General features: G+C 40.0%; 1 protein-coding gene across 2 annotated transcripts; it reads right to left on the bottom strand.

Moving 5' to 3' along the window:
* Positions 1-10,691: 10,691 nt before the first annotated feature.
* Positions 10,692-19,605, bottom strand: pde9ac (phosphodiesterase 9ac). 2 transcript variants are annotated; one of them, XM_071517848.1, is made up of 18 exons: positions 19,537-19,605; positions 17,258-17,328; positions 16,576-16,653; positions 16,224-16,267; positions 16,002-16,056; positions 15,644-15,714; positions 15,331-15,418; positions 15,134-15,215; positions 14,950-15,024; positions 14,640-14,726; positions 14,223-14,327; positions 13,928-14,010; positions 13,148-13,304; positions 12,836-12,949; positions 12,414-12,518; positions 12,035-12,163; positions 11,301-11,396; positions 10,692-10,742 (listed from the first exon to the last, which is right to left on the bottom strand). In XM_071517848.1, exons 1-18 carry the CDS (start codon positions 19,603-19,605, stop codon positions 10,692-10,694), a joined length of 1,560 nt encoding a protein of 519 aa, XP_071373949.1. The 2 variants fall into 2 exon arrangements, with proteins under 2 accessions (XP_071373949.1, XP_071373950.1); XM_071517849.1 differs by having other exon boundaries at positions 15,134-15,213; positions 15,341-15,418.
* Positions 19,606-21,231: the final 1,626 nt, after the last annotated feature.

Below are 21,231 nucleotides of genomic sequence, written 5' to 3'. Positions count from 1 at the left end.
TGCAAGAGGCGAGCCAGTGGGGGAGAGGTAAGCTGGGGGAGAGGCAAGCTCTGTGGTTGATCTGAGGCTGATCTCTCCTCCAGACAGATGTCAGAAGTGTGTGTGCGTATGCGTGTGTATGTGTGTGCTCATAAGTGTGTGTATTTACACAAGGATTGCAGGGGTTGAAATCAAGCTGCTTTCCAGCTCCTCTGATGATATTTTCATATCTTTCTTCCCCCTCCTTCCTTTCCTCTGTCTGCCTGCTTTGCCTCCAGTATGTAGGGGCAGCAGCCAGTCTCTCAGTGAGCTCCCTGCTGTAGGCTGACTGAGGAGATATCCTCTTACACATGTGGGGCTCTGGGGCCTGGGTAACCCTTTTGGAGCACAGGCTCGCATGGAGGAAAAGAGAGCAGAGCAGGGGAAAGCTGAATGGTGGTGGAAGAGAAGAGAAGAGAAGAGAAGAGAAGAGAAGAGAAGAGAAGAGAAGAGAAGAGAAGAGAAGAGAAGAGAAGAGAAGATGACCCTGACATGCCACTTTTGACCTGGTTAAGACTGTGACGGCAAAAAGAGGATTAGCTCTGCTTATCATGAATAAGCTTTTAATTACGACATCTAGTTGCTAGGTAATTTACCAGCAAGTTAATGTGTACAGAAAATCAATGCTTGGGCAGAGTGTTTGGAAATGTTTAATCATGATGTCAGAATAGGTAAATTGTCAGTTCATGTTAAATAACCATCAAATAAGCAGATGCTGTTTAATGTTTCTACGCTATGCAAAGCAACCACACTGTGAGTGGCATCCAGATGTTCATATGTCACCACTACCAGAGGCTCAGTTCAAAGGAAAAACACAGTGAAATAGTAGGCGAGGGATCATTTAACCCCTGCCTCTCCAAAGAAAGCACATGCATCACCGCTCCACAGATGGTTCCCTATCCCTCAATCACTTATATTACAACACAGTTCCATGGAAATTCCCGTAAGGATAGAGGGAAAGAGAGAGAGAGAAAGAGAGAGAGAGAGAGAGAGAGAGAGAGAGAGAGAGAAGGGGGAAAAAAAGGTTCTTTTGAATTGTAAAAATAAACAAACATGTTTGGACTCATAGCTCGGAGCATTAAACCCCACAGTGAGAATCTTTCCTGGCAGAGCCCCAGCACTAGATGAAAGACAATCCCACTTTAAACACAGACGCAGGAACATATCATTTATCTTTCCCCATTATGGGAGGTCAAAGCTGTTATGATCTAATAGCTGAGGTGGAGCTACTTCTCTCTCTCTCTCTCTCTCTCTCTCTCTCTCTCTCTCTATCTCTCTCTCTCTCTCTCTCTCTCTCTCTATCTGTCTAGAGAATACATATACAAAGACTTTGTCTTGAGCTTCTATGTGCTCATAATTACAGGACAGAAGGAGCCGGTCTGTCCCATGCTAGCCTGTATGTACACATCTGGTGAACCTTGATTTGTCCTTTTTTACAAGCATGAATACATCCATCTTCCAACACCCTTGGTAGTAATAAAACTTACAGCCCAGGAGTTGAATGACCAACCGATATGAGGATGTAGGAAAAAATCTGTCACTATACTAGCGGTAGTGGCGGGGAACTGTGGATAGACCTTCAAGATGGCTGATGACTGGCCAAGAAGCTACACAGCAACTCTTCCTCCATCAGATGGTGTTGATTAAAGCCTTGGGTCTGAGGAAGCACATGACTCAGAAAACATCTGTCAGGGATACAGGGAAGATCTACCCAGTATTCAATTAATCAAACTCATGCAACGGTGACTGCAAATGGTATTAGGGCCGCTGGGGCTAAAGTAGCAATTACTGCTAATTCACAGTGGGGGGTCATTCAGAGGGGAATGACTTGACACAGTTTCTCTTTGCAATTAAACTTCATAGTTTATTCATGATAGTTACATTCAGATTTCTGGTGGGATAAATTTTATTTTGTATTTATGCTGTGCAAGTCCTAAAAATATTTGCTTCATAGAGTGAGAGTGTTGTACTCTATATACTCTTCATATCCGTGGATGATGTGCAATTGTGTGTGTGTGTGTGTGTGTGTGTGTGTGTGTGTGTGTGTGTGTGTGTGTGTGTGTGTGTGTGTGTGTGTGTTCATGCGTGTGTGTGAGTGTCATATTTTTTGCCATAGCACATACCATGTCTTTCTTAAGAGGACTGGTGTCTTCCATGTTGCACCTATAAAAAAGGAATGACTAGTTATCCAATAGTTTGAAAAGTAGGACTACGATTTTGCCCATAAGCTTAAACCCTTTCAACAACCAGATATTTTGGATGGGAATTTAAGGGATATTCTGGAACAATGTCAAAGAGTGGTTTTCACCACCATTATATGGATGGACAGCCCAGAAAATCATCATGTTAAAAGTGATTAGCATGAACCTTGCCCTTTCTGAGACGATTGAACCAATTCCACACCCGCCGCATGCTACAATTATTGTGGGAATTCTTTAAGCCGGTGTTTCCATTTCTGTGACCGTACCCCACATGTCCATCTGTCGTTGGGCTTGCCCCGCTACGCTAACAGGCCTGCTATTCATACAGATAAGAGGCCAGTGTAATTGCCGTGTGGCCCGGCGGTCGTGGCACGGCTGCTGATGCTCTGCCAGCGCACAATCAAGATGCCTGCTCCAGATTATCACGCTGTAAACAAACCGGTCTGGGCCTCTCTCTCCACACGCTGCCAGGCCTCCTTCATGCACTGGGATTACCATCTCCGACTGTCAGCTGCCAGACCTTGAGCTCCTCCTTCCTTTGAAATACTACTAAAAGTGTCTGGCACGATGGAATCAGATGAACTGTCACAAAAGTCCAATCAGCACTCCAGGAAAGCATAAAGAATTGCTGCAACATCTGTAATGATTTAGAATATAATTTTGACCGTACGATATGATGATGTTTTCTTTTTGAAACCATATCATTTCTGGCTCCCTGGTTGTCTGATTTTGATTTGAGCAACTATTAATTTAACTGCCTTTCCCAATAAGAACAGCAGACCAGTAAAATATCTGTTTTTAGAATGCTGTAAGTGGTAAATGAGGGGAAACACTGAAGCTGTCTTTTACATCTGCGTCAATGAGCCTTTGTTTTTATATGTGTAGAGTTTAATTTGAACTAAAAGAAGAAACTAACATTCTAATGGGTAAATGTAAAATAGTTGCTCTTATTCGAGCGCAATAAAAAAGGTTACAATTAAGAAATAACCACAGGGACTATGAAAAACTATGGCTGCATTGTTAGTTTACTGTGTTGTACAGTGATGAAATAGAACAAAATATGTCTTAGTGTTTCACAATGGCTATCCGTTTAGCATGGCAGCTTGTGGAAAACAAATATCCTTCCATGTCTCTTTTGTGTTTTTTCTGTGCCTCTGGTGTCTGCTTCAAATCAATGAGCTCCCATCCACTCTTCTTTCCCTCTCCAAAATAAACACCACATTTTTCAATCACTGCAATATGGCCCCCTCATAGAAACTAAAAATGATGGGTTGAGGGGGGAAACAAAAATCAGACGAGACAGGTAGACCGGTTTGTTGTGTGACCATAAATGACCTTTGCAACCAAAAAAAAAAAGTAGAGGGAAAACAGAGCAGACAGGCTTAGATGAAGCCATTCTCTGACAATATCCATCACCAGAGCGTTAGTAACTCTTGTCTTAACGTAGGGGTTAGCCTGCATGAGGGAGCCCAGAAGACCGCGGATACTGGACTATGCTGGTATGCAGGAAACGGATACTTAAAGCTGAGTTAGCCTCTATGTGCACAGCTCATTGGAAATAAGATCGCTCAATATTTACTCAAGCAAGCGTTGCCTTTGATAGTTCAGTCCCGGGAACCTAAAACTGCATGGAAGGGGGTTGATATGTGATTTGACGATGGATGATGTAGTTACTGAATAAGATGGCCCCATGAGGAAGCTAGATGCTGCAATATTCCCTGTATAAAGAATATCTTTGGTTCAAATGCCGTAGTCAAGTTGAAGAATGAGGCCAAATTATGCCATTCAAGCAAGACACCAAACTCATTTTCAGTAATAATGAGATCGTAGTGAATCTACCAGTTTGTTCATCAGTGTGGGAGGCCTTCTGCTTCTCACTTACAGGAATCATATAGTCTCTCTTCAGCGCCTCGAGACATTTAGTTTAAGACCTGTTTCATCAGGATGGAGCACAGGTGTCTTCCCTCTCTCGGAGTGTGTGAGGTCCTCCCAGCTTGTAAAAAGTGTAGCTGTTAAACCAATTTATGAGTTTTTGGATCAGGTTATTCTTATGACTTGACCGAAGACATTAACAAGCACTTTTTAAAGAGGGAGAGGACAAAGCCACATTACAGAGACAATTATTTGCAGAATTAACTGTCAGAGTGGAAGTCATCCAGGGAAAGAATTATTTTGGCTCGGCTCCCAGATTTACTCTATTTGACATCACTCTTTGTTTCTTCTGCTACAGATTCCTAAGTCACTCAGACAAAAATGCAAAGGCCATAACTTAGGGTAAACTTTCACTTCTGACCCTTAATTCTTGCCATTCTCTTCCTTTTTAAGGAGAGGGACATGTGCGTCTCTGTCTATCCCATCTATCTCGCCTCTGTCCTCACAGCCCAGCGGTCAAACAAGGCACTGGGCATTCTTGGGAACGTGGGAGTCGAGGGAACAGAACATCTATGATGATTTCACTGCCTTTCTAATAAACACGCCTTTGTGTGGGTGCGTGTCTGCTCACATGAAACAGGTCTGCACCGCACTGAGCCATCTCTGTGTCTGTCTGTCTGTTGTCTGGTCAGTGGTGAAAAGCCTGACTCAAGCCCCTGACCTGCGCTGTAGTGTAATCTGTGGTCTGGCAAAAGAGAAGCAGGGAATTGCGTGTGTTTTATGTAGACGTGGTGGAGAATCCTGCAGCTTATTCATAATTCATTCAAATGAGTGCGTACAGGCTGGGAGTACATAATAAAGAAGAACAGGGTAATGTAAAGGATAATAGGATAATGAGACAGCTATCTAGTAGTTGCACTGTCACAATTCATTCCATGCCATGTGCTGTATTTTACCCAGTTTCCTATGAAACTAGAGAGGCCATGGATCATCCAGGGCTTCCAGCTGCAAAACTTCTCTCTGGAATGCCTGCTGACAGATCACAGAGATACAAGGCTTCATCTGACACACACACACACACGCACACACACACACACACACACACGCAGACACACACAAAAAAAACACAAAATGCCCTTTAACCTCAACTCCCTGGAAGAAAACATGCTGGGAGATATTCTCCATGGTGCGTTCTGACCTGGGAACGCAGGGAGGAAGAGAGAGAGAGAGAGAGAGAGAGAGAGAGAGAGAGAGAGAGAGAGAGAGAAAAGGAATAAGACTGAGGAGGAGAGGAGGAAGTAGAGAGTGAGGGAGAGAGAAATGAAAAAAGAGGGGATGAGGTATAGAGAGGCAGATGGAACAGCAGCCAAAAGGTTTAACTGCTACTATAAAACTGTCTCGTTTATGAGAATATCGCAGAGCGCACTAAAGCTAACAGAGCTGTCCAGAGACGGGTCCAAGCTGCTCCTCGGATGGCGAATGGGTGAAACTTTCTTCAGGACACGTCTTTACTCCCCTCTAAGGCTTTGGATTAAGCACTATCTATTTCTATTTGCGTTAACATAGTATGGCAGCCTACAGATGAGTCAGAACAGTTGCACAGCGCAGGCCTTTAAGGAGTAATGACACTGTAGACACAACAGACAGTGGATATGCTTCTCTGTGCTGCTGTGCAAACTGAAGATTTGATCTATTTTGATTAACATTCCTGTGAACGTCTTTCTCACACACTCTCTGCCCGATAAGCTGCGATAAAAACTGGGGAGAAAAACTTAAGTTGGGTCAAATTACATTTCAGCATTTCAGAGCAAAGAAGAGCACTTATTTGTAGAAGTCTACCTTTGCACTCATGCTAAAAAAGTAAATATAACTACTGCAATGTTGAGTATGAGGTAGTATGATAATGCATTCATTTCTTTGCACGGATTGTTTGATCAAATTTCAATCCTAAACCGCCACACCTTCCTTTGCATGCTAAGGTCCAATATAGTGCAATCGTGGTGGAAAAAATTCAACACTTTATTGTTGTGACACCCAACCTCAAGGCAAAAGAAATAGAAGGGCTTTTGGTGATCAGTTACTTTAATTAGAGTTGCACTTAGGAAAACAACTTCTAACAGGCTACAGAGTGAAAAGTTAACAATGGGTGGATGCTCAGTCTGAGTGATTGATCTTTTGATGTTGGAAAGAGAACAGAAATGTAAACAGATGAAGAGCAGTGGAATGATATTCAGAGAGGCACTCAGATGAAAACATCCAACGTGTTTTCATGGTGAGTATTCATGTTGCAGTGTGCAGCGTCACGTTGCTATCACACATATTGTCACTTAACAATCTAGAGAAGACAAACTGAACAGCAAAACATTTTGAAAAACCACATCTTATGCCTTTTCTTTCTCATTTCAAAGAGGTACAAACAAACAAGACACTAAAATATAGCAAAATTAATGCACATTGTCACAACTGTCAAACTTCATTACGTGTCTAACAAGCTCCATTTATCTGTGGATAGGACTGCTTTTATCAGTGGCCATGCAGCAAAGTGCAGTGCAGTATCCTTTCGTGATAAGAGAGCTTGGTGTTTAATTAGAGCATTCCTCCAGGTTAATGTAAATACACAGTCTGGCACGCTAGTGGGAGAAGCCGATGGGTAATTACGCTCATTCAAACATCACCCACACTCAAATGTGTCAGCCCACAACCTGAATTTCTATTATCTGGAATAACAAAACATGGTCTAATGTTCCATCCCACAAGTCAGTTTTCCTTTCTTATTGCTTTGAGATTTTCGACTTATACAGAAGTGGGATTGCGAATAACAAGAATGGAAGAAGGAAATACAGATGCAAGATTACACAACATTAACATGACATTCAACAGTAAGATAGATAGATTTTAACAGAATGGTGAAATCATATTTCTGCAAAAAATACAGCCCCAAGAAACCATCAGGCCATTACAATAAAACAGGTGAATAGATCAATTAGTGGTGTCTCTGAGACTTCAAATCAATCATCAAATTAAGCTAAAGATTACAGTAGAGAAATTAAAGCAATAACTTATTCTCCTACTTGATTTGAAAAGTCACAATAACAAGTCATTGAGCAAACCTCAAAAACAACGGTTAGTATATAATGAATGTATTTGGATTCTTTAGTGATACATACTGAGCATTATTTTGTATTATTGACATGATGTCATCAGAACTGTGTAGGTGGTATGGTGTAACCGTGTGAGTGGCAGCCAACAGGAGAGACAATTATCTCTATGAAGTATGGGGAAGATGGTGCCAAAAACACAGTTATAAAAACACTGCACAGTAAATCTATCTGGAGGAAAACCACCCACCTATGATATGGGCTCAGAGGCACCCCGGGAGAGAGAGAGGGGGGCGTGGGGTGGGCTGAGATAAGTGGCACCTTTGGGTGGTACACGACCAGGTAACAAGTCATATTTCAACACATCCTGACTGTATTGTAGCCCTCAGGTCTAAAATACAGTCCTAAAATGGATCTCCATCAGGATAATGGGTAGGAAAGCCAAGCACATCCATGAAATATGTCCACACTTTATCAGATATGATGTGGTGTTGATGTTAGAACTAGTCTACCTTATGAACACACACATTTCCCTTAATTACTTGGATGGTAATTAGGTATCAATGTTATGTTTTTAACAGGTAATCAGCAGTATGTATGCAGAATGTGCTGCAATGAGGAAGCAAACAACGGGAGAAATAATTTATCAAGCCATTAAACTCTATTGACTCAGATTAATAAGAGCACATTCTGTTTGCACAAATACTTAAACCTTTCTTCATAACAGATATAAAACAACATGTTAGTGTTAACTAAATATAATAATAGCAACTACAATGACATATAGAGAGGCACTTGCTGTGGTGTATTTTGGTCTCTACTGTATGCATTAACAACAGGATGACAACACACAATGCTAATATTTAACGACTCACATGTGGCATTATTACACAAAGCGCACATCAAGAGTTCATTCACATTCATGAGTTGTATCATAATCAATGTATTTGAACAGACTCAAGGCAAATTTATTGACCGTGTCAATTTATATTTGAGGATGTTCTCAGTCCAACTTAAAGACTGCTTCATTCATTTGTGTTAAAGCCCCAATTTGTGATCGCAGTATGGTTTCCTCTGTGGAAACACCATCATCCCAGTATTGGCCTTGAGATAGAAGATACCTGTTCACTGTGAAATATATTGTCTAACCTTTATATACAAGGACTTACAATGTGTGACAAATGAACATGAGTTTTCCATGTATTGTGAGGCTGTACAACACTTTACATTTTAAATGTTGGGTACACTTGGGTATTATTATTATTATTATTATTATTATTATTATTATTATTACTATTGTTATTATATATGTGAATTTGGCTTATTTTTCATTTACAAGTCAAACTCTTGAACACATGAGAATATAGAATTTTGAAGGTTTAATGAATTTCTGATTGTGTGCAAGCTAAGAGGTAAGAGTGTAGGTGTGAAGTTGTTTTAACTGCTGCTGCATTCCTCCTTGAAACTTTGGTGCTTTTTATTTTTCTACTGGAAAAAACCTGGTCATTTATGTGCTCAGTAGTGTCATGAACCTATGGTCCGTGAGGCCTATTCAAAAGCCATTGTATATTTTCAAAAATGCATGGTCATCAATCTGAAAATAAGGTTGTTTTTCTTAATTTCCCAAAAGTTAGTTATTTGGAGAGAAATTGAGTTTTCATACAGTTGCAGCACGATGAAAGAAAAACGAGTAGAGAGCAGAATATAAACACCATAAACATGCAGAGAGGTCACCAGGTCCCTCTCTGTTACATCCAGTGCAGAAGTCTAAGTCAAAGTTCAACATATGCCACCTTGATGCCTAAGTTTAGTTCAGTATGTAGCCAAGCAGTCTCTTTTTCTTTCCTTCCTGCTCCATCTGTAATCCTCCAGGCCGCAGTGCAGAATGACCTCAACCAGGCCTTATTCATGCTTTAACTCTTTTTTGAATTTGATCACAAATTGAGTCCCCTACAATGGAATAACAGCTTGAATTAGGCAGGGGGAGACAGGAAGAATCTCAAGAGGAAACTTACAATTCAAACTAGGTTTAAATACTCATACAACTCATTGACAGACAGCAATTGTGTAGCCAGCAGCTACACTGTGGCAAAGTCAGCACAAAAGCATGGTTGACCACCAAAAGTCTGTGTGGTTCTCTTCCACCAGAGTGTTCATTGATAAAATCAAAAAACAAAATGCTCCCGACTGACGTTGCCCTTGAGTTCTGAGTGAGGATTGGCTTCCCTCTCCATTTGTGGGGAAATGTCAAAACTGACCCAGACAGAGTCTGGTGGCAACTTCATGCTACTCTGTGGAAAAGCTGAATGTCAGATGCAACAAAAGAAAATTATAGGTTAATTCAGAAGCAGATAATGTTGCATCTTGTCACTGTAAAATAAGATAAGTAAAATTGGGTTAAGAGGGAAATCTAGTAGAAATGAGCAACAACTTCACCACTTTGTTTTGACCTAGGACTTATATTTTGAGTCATGTTTTCTTTTTTTTAATCAGATAATATCACTATTGCTTGGGTTTCAGGGGTAAAAAAAAAAAAACTTAACAGCATTCTTTAAGCATTAGTTTAAATGGCAGTGGCAAAATGAATCTTTTGAAGAAATTCAGGTAACACTTTATAATAACCATCATTAATAAATGGTAAATTGATAGTTAATTAAACTTTAGTTAATAGTTATTTTACTGTTAACAAACAATGAAATGATCATTAATAATGTTTACTAATTATTAGTAATGCTATAATTTATGTTATTTTATCATTCGTGATAAAATCATTTGTTTATAAATTATATATTGTATCATAGCTGATAAGAGACGGTAAAAAGGGTAAAAAGCTATGATACAATATATAATTTATAAACAAATGATTTTATATTACACAAACAAATGATAAAATAACATAAATTATAGCATTACTAATAATTAGTAAACATTATTAATGATCATTTCATTGTTTGTTAACAGTAAAATAACTATTAACTAAAGTTTAATTAACTATCAATTTACCATTTATTAATGATGGTTATTATAAAGTGTTACCGAAATTCATATTTAAAGTCTTATTCTGACTTGATAATACAGCTGTGAAAAGGAGCAAGAATGGTATTTATCTGATAATTAATTGGGTTGATTTTGTCTCTAGCTGTTAAGTTGTTTTTTTTCATTAACTTGTAGACTATTGGACTTCTTTACTATGGAGAGCTACACATCGGCCAAAACATTCTGACTTTGGACCAATTTTGTTTGAGCAAACTAAAAGGGATTACCGAAAATGGTTTTCCTTTTCGTGACTAAATTGATATGAACTCACTGGTGTTTGTTTAACAGGTGAATATACAAAGTGATGAAAGTGCTGTGCATTCCTAAAGGTCTGGGCTTTCCACAGCTATGGGGAGGCTAGAGAGAGGCAGACAGAGGGGGCACTCATGACTAACACTAGAGCACAACCAAGTCAGTTGCTTTTACTTACACAGTTACCACTGCACTCACTCACTGCAGAGAGAGCTTACTTCTTCTTCCCGCCTAATGACATATTTTCAGTTTTTTTCTTCTGTGCCTCAATGAACAAAAGACACACCTTTATGTTAGCAAGTGGTTGGATGGGTGTGTGTATGCATGTGACTGTGTGTGTGTGTGTGTGTGTGTGAGAGAGAGAGAGAGTGTGTGTGTGTATGTGTGGGTGGGTATGTGAGTGCGTGTGTGCGTGCGTGGGTGTGTGTGACCCCTCCCATCTAAAACAAGTAGCATGGTTGATGATTTGTAGAGTTTGTTTGCTAGCCACAGGTGAAAAGCACCAAGCACTAGGCTTAAATTACACTGACTACATTGGATTTCTTTACTATTAGGCTTCATCTTACTGTGGAAAACCTGCATAGGTGGCATTGTTTTATATCACTTAGTGAAAGAAACACTGAGAAACACACACAGCACAGCACAATATGCATCAAAGTAGGGAGGGAGGGAGACAGATACAGTAGGATGATACTGTATCTAGATGGATAAATAGACAGACAGACAGACAGATAGATAGATACAGTAGATAGATAGATAGATAGATAGATGATAGATAGATAGATAGATAGATAGATAGATAGATAGATAGAATAGGTTATACCTCTGTCATGGCATCATCGATCTGTTTCAGCTCCTCATAGTGATCACGAGAGTCTCTCAAAGGTTGAACCATGATCTCCTCTATCTGAGGGAAAAGCTGATGGACACCACAGTATAAAACATATAGCTGCTAGCAGCAATGAACAGGTTACCACAATGTGACAAAGAATGCACTGAGTTCCCTGATTGCCCCACAAGGCATTGTGGGTATTGGAGTCTCTGTTATTATCACAACACAACATACTGTAAGTTCAAAAGGGTTCTTCAAATCTCAACATATCAGCATGTGTCTTGGTAGATCTGTTTAAAATTAGGTTTCTGACCAACCTGTAGAATTTCAAGTGGATTGATTACTATGTCATCATTTTACAGACAGTTGAAAATTTTGTGCAAATTTAAAAAATTGATATTTTTACTTGACAAATGTTGTGTAATTCTGACCTGTGGTTCAGAAGACGAGAGACGAAAAGTAAAAAAAAAAAAAAATCAAAAATGGCGGCAATTTTTAGGGGTCCTACAGGCAAAATAGTTCAGCAGGTCCACATACATATCAGTTTCACATCTCTATGGCAAACGGCCCAGGGGTTATTATAGCGCCCCTCATGGGCCAATCAGTACCATTCTTTGTCAGTGTGCCAAATTAGAAAAAAGTGTTAATCAAAGCGGATGTGTGTATGCAGGACACACACACATACACACACTCATAGACACACATGCGTAGACACACAGGCCTACCTTCATGACAGTCTCAAACATTGGGATGAGGACAAACTTGATGAATCCAATCTGAGCAGTGGGCTTGGTGACTTTATCTCTGTCCATGAAGGGAGCCACAGGAAGGCCCTCAGACTTCTCCCTGTCACTCTGACCGCCACACAGGAGCAAAACACTGTCATTCCATCCTCACCAAGGAGCAGTTTCTTACCATTACACTGTAGTGTGTATTAATTGATCACCACTTTAGATATATGAGGGACAATCGTGAAAAGCTGTACTTATTGTGGCTGTTTATTGATCGCCATGACTGTTTCTACTGCTGTTTTCAGTCAAGTATCATGAGTTGAGCATCACCTTATGGGTTCAGGGGTAAAGTGAGCGTTTTGGCTGAGGTCACCTGCATGAAGTACTCCTCCAGTAGGCAGTCCACCCAGGGCTCAGCTACCTCCGTGGGCCTCACCTCATTGGAAATGTCACAGCACTTGATCAAAACCATCTTCAGCTGAAAACACACACACACACACACACACACACACACATATACACATATACAATGCCCACACACACACCAAATGGAGGATAAAGAAGCCTTTTCACTATACACTACATCAACGCACACAGCCTTGCCTTACAGCATCCATTACTGTGACCACTCACCCAATTACGCTAATACAATCCCTATGGCTTATACTGATTACAACAGACTTGACAGATAAAGGCTGGCTTGTGCCGAGGTCACATCTTCATGTGTACAATAAACAGCTGATCTCTGTCAGGTGGAGATGCAATGTGATATTTTAAGGGATAATGTATACGCACACATGTGACATGCTCCTCATTGGTGAAGTCAAAGTTGTCCACCTTTTGTTTGAAGGAGTCTAGTATCTCCCCGTGTCTGGCCATGTCAGTGGCCAGAATCAGGGTGATAATTGCCTGGAGGCGCAAGAGCAAAGTCAAAGTCCTGTGGTTTACATGAACATTGTCTTACAAATCAAGTCACAAAGTCAACATATTCTCCAGATTAATCCTGTACATCATAAGACTTGATGAAGAAATCCCTGGCTTCATTTTGCTTTTACAGAACTGTTTCACTGTTCACTAAGGACAGCTATACTTGCACATCTTCCCCACCTGTCTGATCTGTTTGAATGCCTCAGGATCCACATTCGCAAAGATATTGCACTCAGGCAGAGAAAGGATCTGGAAGGCCACAGCACAGTGATGGTTCTCCAGCGGAGAGATGTCGTTGTAGCGCACTGCCAGTTCTGTACGGGCATTGATTTGGTACCTGATGGATGGAGGGATGGACAAATCAGTTAGTCACTCCAACTGTGGAATGATTACATTGAAGCATCCCTATTAACAGCATACTGTCAGAAAGTATCCCTGACTACCCTAAAAATCCTCTCACCTGAAGAAGCGACCGGGTAGAACTTTGACCACAAACAACATGCATAATCTGAGTCAGCATGTTTTCATACCTGAACTCTCTCCATGCTGAACTAGTTTCACAGTTCAGTGACAACAGTGTTGTGCAGGGTATTTCAAAACATACTGTGGTGAATGGGCATCTGTAGTGCTCAATCTGTCAGCACCCCTACAGAGCTAGTTAATGCTGCAGATGCAATGGCTGCGTCTCGCATGTCTAATTATAGAGTTCCATCCCTCTTTCCCGCTCTTCACATGTGCTATAATGAGTTGCATGGTCTATATTGGTACATTATGTATATGGGGATATTATGTATACATGGTTAGCAGGATACTGTATATATTAGCTCCATAATGATACATAATTTTGGTGTGGGAGGGGTAACAATGTGAGAAGACAGGATGAAAGTTGATGGAGTTGTTTTAGGCTCCTGACATTGTGGCCAGACAGACAGGTAAAAGTGTGAAAAATGTGAGCCTTACGTGTTGTTGTAGCCAGGGTGGTCCAGGTCATGACACACCGCAGCTGTCATCAGAATGCCCATGTCTGTGAGAGTCAGCTTCTCCTGGAGAACAGACACATATATATGAAGGGTGTAAGTCCAAAATGCTTTTGGAAACGTTGTGCAACCTGAAATTCATTCGTCAGTGTTTCAAAAAGACAGATGATTCCGTAAGTGATTTGTAAGAAGAGGTGTTAAAATGATTTAGTACTTAAATGGTAAAATCCAACATGTACTTTACTTCCATCACTTTTCACTTTTCACACACTTCTCACCTGTAGGTTGCAAAGATGGATCATGCCATACATCATCTGACTAACACAGAAGCAGTGGCGGAAGTTGTGGAAGGGGTTGCTGCGATAGTTCTCCTGAATGCCCAACTAGAAGACAAAAATGTAGTGGTCACAAATATTACAGATTCTCCAAACACAGAGTACAGATTCTCAAAACAGATAGAAGTATTCCTGACACTGCACCCTTTAATGAGTATTTTCTAATCTGTGCTGTACCCATTATTGATTTTCATTTAACCAGCTTCGCCCTAATCAGCAGCTCCTTATCAAAAGAGAACCAGTCTGTCGGAGTGAAGTCCAACATAAGACTTTCAGAGGCTTGATCTAAATCTGGCCTACATAGCATGTGCATTGCTGCATGTATCCATACTAAGTGTTTCTCTACTGTTCTGACTTTACCAGCCAGCGTTTGAGTGTGATGGGGTTCATGTTGAATTCCTTCACCAGTCCCAGGTCATGGTACATGTACTCCAGACAGCTCAGCATCTGCAACCACAGAGGAAGAGAAAGGTGATGAAATTCAAAAATGCAAAAGAAGCTTCAAACAGTAGCAGCAGCAGAAATAATAGAAATTTACATACAAATTACATAGCAATAGAGATATATAAGATAAAGATGAAGTATCATTCAGCTATAAAGAGAAAACAATTGAATGAAAATTGGATGACCTGGAGTGGAAATGGCTGACAAAGTGGTGATATCAACAAACCTCATTGTGTTCCCAATGCCACACATCAAATGTTGGCTTCTTCAGCGCCTCAATGGTCTCCTGAGACAACGTGTACTGTATATACCAAAAAGATAAATGAGCTCAACATAAGCTGTAGAGATGCAGAAGTTGGCTTCGGTTACTGTAGTAGTAATGAAAGAACCCATAATCCCAGTGGACAGACCTTTGGATAATTGGGGACATCTCGTCTAGGAGTGAGCTTCATCCCATCGTCTGAGAAGTTGTATTTGCAAGGACAGTTCACTCTGAAGTTGAAAGGAAAAAAGTGAAGGACATTTAGTTTGATATTGTTATTAGATTTGAAATTTGATGTGGCTAATAATAAGAGCCTCCTAGTGGCTGACTTGATCTTCATTTCACCTGCCACCACCTCTTGAAGTCATCTCATCTCGTAGCTTCTTCAGGTCATTTTTACACTTCTCAATCTCCACCACCTTCAAGCCCTCCACTGAAACAATACAACACAAATCTTTAGTGGAGTGTAGACAAACATTAATTTACCATCAGTAAAGAACCCAAAAATGTCAGAATCAGCTTCATTTCAATTTTGGAATGTGCCTCAATTTCATTTGCTTCATTCTTTACCAATGATTCAGGACAGGTTGTTAAAATAAAATACGAAATCCGAACTATGTGACCCTTTCAGAGAAACTGTATAAAAAATACCACCTACATTCCACTCTCTTCTCCAGCATGGCTAGCCTGTTGGTGACCTCGGTCTTCAACTCATTGACGCGAAAAGCTCTGTAAGAGGATAACAAATGATAGAAGACATATAGCTCTTTTTCATTTTTGTTCCCTGGTTATGGGGACAATTTGAACTTCAAGTGGGAATAAAAAATATGAGATAACAAGAGAGAAACAGCGTACGGTCTTTTAACTTGCTGCTATGCATTGCAGTATGTATGGTTAGAAAATGTGGAGTATTATCTCTAAACGTGTTTGAAAGGCACTGGTGTCAGTGAGGTATGTGTGAGGGTGGGGAAGGCCATGCTTCAGCCATAACATAACATCAACAACACAGACGTTACCTGCTGAACTGCTCGGCCACCTGAGTCAACACGTTCTGAAACATGTCCTCCTTCTCTGCAGAGGTAAACACACTTGTGATAAATCATTGAACAGCAACCACATGGTGAAGAGCTTAGTATTTTTAATCTAATGTCATAATTAATTTCTCTGTATACGTGCTGTTTGTTCATGTGTGTATGTGTGCCAATGAGCTAGTTACTGTGGTAGGTCAGTGAATTTACCTCCAAGTTGACCAGTAGACACAGGGACAACTTTGTACAAAGAGCTGTGACGGAATCAGATGTGCAATCATCATCAGTCCAGATAAAGTTTGCATAATTTCTCAAAGAGTCACAGTAGCATCCTTTTTTTTTTACCAAGTTTACCAATACTTTAAGAATGTGTCACATTGCAAAGAAAACTCAGTATATTTACAGAAAGAGTATCTGAAACAATGCAGAGGGTTTTGAAAAAGATGAGAATTGAGCTATAATAATGAGCAGTAATTGACTGCATAGGTAAGTCAAAATAATTGAAATGCTGTAAACTTTTTTGATAAAATATATAGACAATATCATAATGCTGCTGTGTTACTTTGGAGAGTTGGTTGGCATGGTGGGATCTATGGAGACCAAGGCACCTTCTGGGTCCACCATCATGATGGCAGTGTTCCTGCGGCAAAAGGATGAGAAAGAGAAGCAGGAGTGAGAGGAGTGGTAGGAGGAGAGTGAGAGACGAGGAGGTGAAAGAGCCTGCTGACATAATAGACATAACTTTTGTTAAATGAGAGGGAAAAAAAGCAATAAGAGAAAGATGATGAGACAAAGAGAAGAAGAAAAATATATGTTTTTTGTATTTTTTATTGTCTGATTTGATGTGCATGGCCAATACAGTATGTCTGTCTGATTATTGCATTGTCTAAATGTTTGCATGCCAGGGTTACTTGACAATGTCTGCTTTACTGTCACTGTGCTTGGCTTCCCAATATGTTTGTACTTCCCTATCTGCCATGGTTTATTATGCCTGCATGATGATCATTATGATCTTGCTGCCTTTTATGATACTTGTCGTGTCTCTGTGTTGCTTTATATAATATCCTCTCAATCTGTCTACATTGCTTTGCATCATATTCTGTTTTTGTTGTTTTCAATGGCTATCTAACATTATGCACAGGGACAGCAGGTGAATTGCATTGTCCCTGTATTAACAAACAAACAAACAAACAAACAGACAGACATAAATAAATAAATAAATAAATAAATAAATAAATGAAGACCTGGGGATGTTGGATGAGGAACACAGAAGCTCCTTGATGTCACATGGGCTGCAGTGCCGACTGAACACCACCTGACAGAGACACACAGTTGGTTTTTATTGGTCATGCAGTTTCGTCAGCTCAGACACAAGCTAGTTGCGTCTCCTTTTGTATTAATCCAGAAACAAATGTGGGAGAGGGAGAGGGAGAGTATTTATTTGTATTGTGATGTAGATAGGTTATTATGTTATTATTATTAACAGCGCACAGTAATGCAATTCATGTCATCACGGTCACACATTTATGAGAAAGCCTGTATTGTGCAGCCACTTGGCCCTCAAATCCAACACAGAGTCAACTGTGTCTACACGGGTTTCAAAGGCACACCTGCACACAAACAGCTGCTGTGGTTTTGATATAAGGCCTCAGTGTTCGGATGGGGTAGCCGGAAGGTTATCAAATTTCACGTATTTGAATTTAGACAAGCGGGTCACATGGGAATGTATGTGAAGTCCATAAGAGCCGGTTCAGACTGTGGCTAAATAAGGTCAAGTTAACACTGAGAGCAATGAAGGAACGATGTGAAAGAACAAGACAGCTGGAGTGCAAGAGTTCATGGAGCTCTTGGAGATAACAACATTATCCACGGCCTAACTGCCACAACCACACTATTCACCTACAAAAACATGCATGCAAATCAGTACAGTATACAACACCTCACCACATTATACATAGCATACATAAACTGTTGTCTACAATGGTCAGAAGTGGGTTGATATGCCCAGTGCATCCTAGAAAAACAGTAATCTTATATCTTGAAGGCAGCAGGTGTAGCAGACAAACATTCACCCTCAGCCCTCGGGCTCAGGGCTCTTCAACAGACAGATGTCATCCCCAGCTCTCTACTTGAAACACTCTTCATCACCAGATCCAGCAAGTGTTTAATTTATCTATACTACAGCATGTTTGGAACGCTGCAACATGAAACCCTGAGCTCCAGGCCCTCCTCATCCATTTGTCATTGGTGTTCAAATGATTGCTGTGCGGTTGCTATGTAAGTGCTATAATTAAAAGGCTGAAATCAGTCAATGTGAGATGTTATTTTCTCTTCCACATCTTTTCTTTTCTACTTCACCACTGTGCAGTGGCTCGTGTGCTGCTTTTGGAGACTTTGGGGCAGAGATACATAGATCTAAATCCCCATTTTGACCCATATACCTAGAGTTATAAGAGAGCAGAAAATAGTGCATCATGTGTAACCTGTTAAGAACAGGTGTTTGGCTCCGTCAGGGACACCTGTAAGACACTACACTGCATCATGGTCTATTTTTAGCACCATGTCAGGTGAGGTGAGTCCACTGGGAATGCCCGCTTTCTGTTTCAAGGAGGGGAATTAAAAATAATTGAATTATTTAACCCATTATTAAATTCTGATTACCTGCTTGTATGTAATAAAAATAAATGTAATAAACTTCATTAGATGACACCTGCTGTGATTATTTTCAAACATTTTGGGATAATTTTATTATTAAAATTATGACTATTGTTATTATTATTAGATTTTTTTTTTTATTATTTTGCAACATTGAATTATCTATGTAATTTATTTATTTATGTATGGAATATCTATGTATGTAAATTCAAAAGTCTGTACTGTAGTTAAACATGTTTTCAACCAATGTAAAATTAATTTTATGTATTCATAGTATCCTGTTACATCACCACACGGCCATCTGGGTAGGGAAGTAATAGGTGATTGTAATAAATTAACAGGTGACTATAATCAAATGACAGCCACAGCCAATTAGCTGTGTATATGATTAAGCACCATATTGATAGATGTGACATCATGGGAATACTATGAATACCATCTCATACTTGTCATTTCCATCTGCAAACATCATTCTGATTAATCCAGCAAGCAATCACCTATTTATCAAAAGTGTTTGTAGTCTGATTCCTGTATTTTTTTTTTTTTTTTTTAGCAAACTACAGTTACCATTTTTTTTTTTGTTTCTATGTAAACTACTACTCCCCAAACCTATCTACAGTATATAACACTTCAAAAACATAAGACTTTTTTACTTAAAATTTCTATGAAACTGTTTAAAAAGTTTATAAAACCAGCCTGTCTCACACACACAACAGAGCAGTGGGTTTGTGGTGGAAAAGACAAGACCAACATTTGTTAAGTCACAATACATTCCTGATAGAAGTGGGGAGACTAAACTGAATGCCAGCAAGGAAAACAATAGGAAAAGACACAATAATTAAAACATTTCTACTGGTACTGGACCCACCTTCTGAACCTTCCCATCCACGTTCAGGTAAATGGTTTTGGGGGCGTAGGAGGAGGAGCTGGAGCCCATATTAACCTCCCTCTCCTCTCTCACACACCTGGAGGAATATTGGCTTGGAGCCCTGAAGAGCCGACAACCAGGGTCTTATTCCCAGGACACACTGGGCAAACAAACGAGTGGAGAAAAAGACAGACTGTTCAAATACATTCATGCGCATGAGATTCAGTGTATGCTAATCCCTAGTGAAAACAGTAAATAAAGACTAGTCGTGAAAGGAAAATATTTGAGGCAAAATATGGGAGAATAATGAATCAATAGGTAAAATTGCTCAGTTTTGTGTCAATAAAAACTGCCTGAAATTTAAATGACATAATCCTCATAAGCTTTTTTTTTTTGGCCACTCTCCAGTATAAAAACATCAAATCCATATGAATTTTCACTCCATTTCAAAGAAACAAAATGTTAGACTCACTGATAAACCATCTAGATATAGAGCTATAACTTAGCTCCATTAGCACTTTATCAGTTTCCATAATATAACATAACACCTCACTATCAAATAGCAAATAATCAAAAAACAAATACAGCATATACAGTCACACTGGACATTTGAGATATAGAAACTCTCACTCAGATCAATTCTAAAAGAGTAATGACAACATAAAAAGCATCTGATATACTCACAATGTCAACGATGCTGTTTCCCCTGTGGAGGCTGAAAGTCCGGTCCCAGGTGCTGAGGCTGCAGCTGACTCACATGCAGACACATGCAGACACAAGCACACATACGCAAAAAGGGGAGGAGAAAGCGGGTGTGAGCGACAGAAAAGATGAGGAAGGGTATGTGTGAGCAAGATGGGGGCGCCTGAGGGCTAAGGAGTACTATGAATATAATTGGCACTCTCATTGGTTGCCAGGGGACGGTTACTACGGTGAAAAAAGACGACCCTAATGCCTTAAGTGCCGCAGAGCTCTTACCTGCACTGGTCGCAGACCTCTTATCTACATACAGTAGTCTGATTCACTGCATCACAAAGAGAAAAACATAGACCCACACAAAGTAAGTGCATTATGTAGGGCTTTATCAAACGGTGAACATATCTATCTGATTGAAATCTGACCAGAGAATAATATTATAGCTGTGTTCTGCTGTTGATGTTCTAGGAGGACACAGATACAGATACAAAGTGAAAACAGTCATTATTATTGACTTAATAGGCATGCAGTGCACACACGAAACACTGATTAGAGCAAGCAGAGCTACATGGAAAATTATATCTTATCAGCAGGATTCAACCATCCACTTTGATCCAAGAGGGCTTCGTGGGTCAAGTGCGGCACTTACTCTCATCCTCTGTACTTTCTGTATGTGGGTACAGGTGAATGCATGTGAGCATAAACATGCATTTGTGTGTGTGTATGTGTGTGTGTGTGTGTCTGTGTGTGTGTGTCTGTGTGTGTTACCATCCCCGGTCCACTCATCCACTCTTTGTTGAGAATAGGTTTGACAGATGGTTTGGTCAGACAAGTTCAGCAGAGCACTTAAAGGGATTTCAGAGTGGAAGCCTGTCGCCAGTGCATTTTAATTTTTTAACAAGAATCTTTAATAAATGTATGTCAAAACATATCTTCCACTAAAACGTCATCATATTTAGCATATATTTTTAGCATATTTCAGGGTGTTAAAGACCTACT

Source organism: Centroberyx affinis, unplaced genomic scaffold (assembly GCF_046629955.1).
Source record: "Centroberyx affinis isolate AG114_WGS23_722 - 3 ecotype Tasmania unplaced genomic scaffold, CSIRO-AGI_Caff_v1 ptg000530l_1, whole genome shotgun sequence".
Lineage (NCBI taxonomy): Eukaryota > Metazoa > Chordata > Actinopteri > Beryciformes > Berycidae > Centroberyx > Centroberyx affinis.
This window is presented reverse-complemented; position numbering and strand designations above follow the sequence as displayed.

Excerpts from the sequence above, each read along its gene's own strand:
- pde9ac (XM_071517848.1), bottom strand. The coding sequence starts at position 19,605 with ATGGGCTCCAGCTCCTCCTCCTACGCCCCCAAAACCATTTACCTGAAC. Across the intron at positions 12,950-13,147 it reads CATTCAAACAGATCAGACAG|GCAATTATCACCCTGATTCT; the intron begins GTGGGGAAGATG and ends TTGCGCCTCCAG. Across the intron at positions 11,397-12,034 it reads TGTTTGAGACTGTCATGAAG|CTTTTCCCTCAGATAGAGGA; the intron begins GTAGGCCTGTGT and ends GGTGTCCATCAG.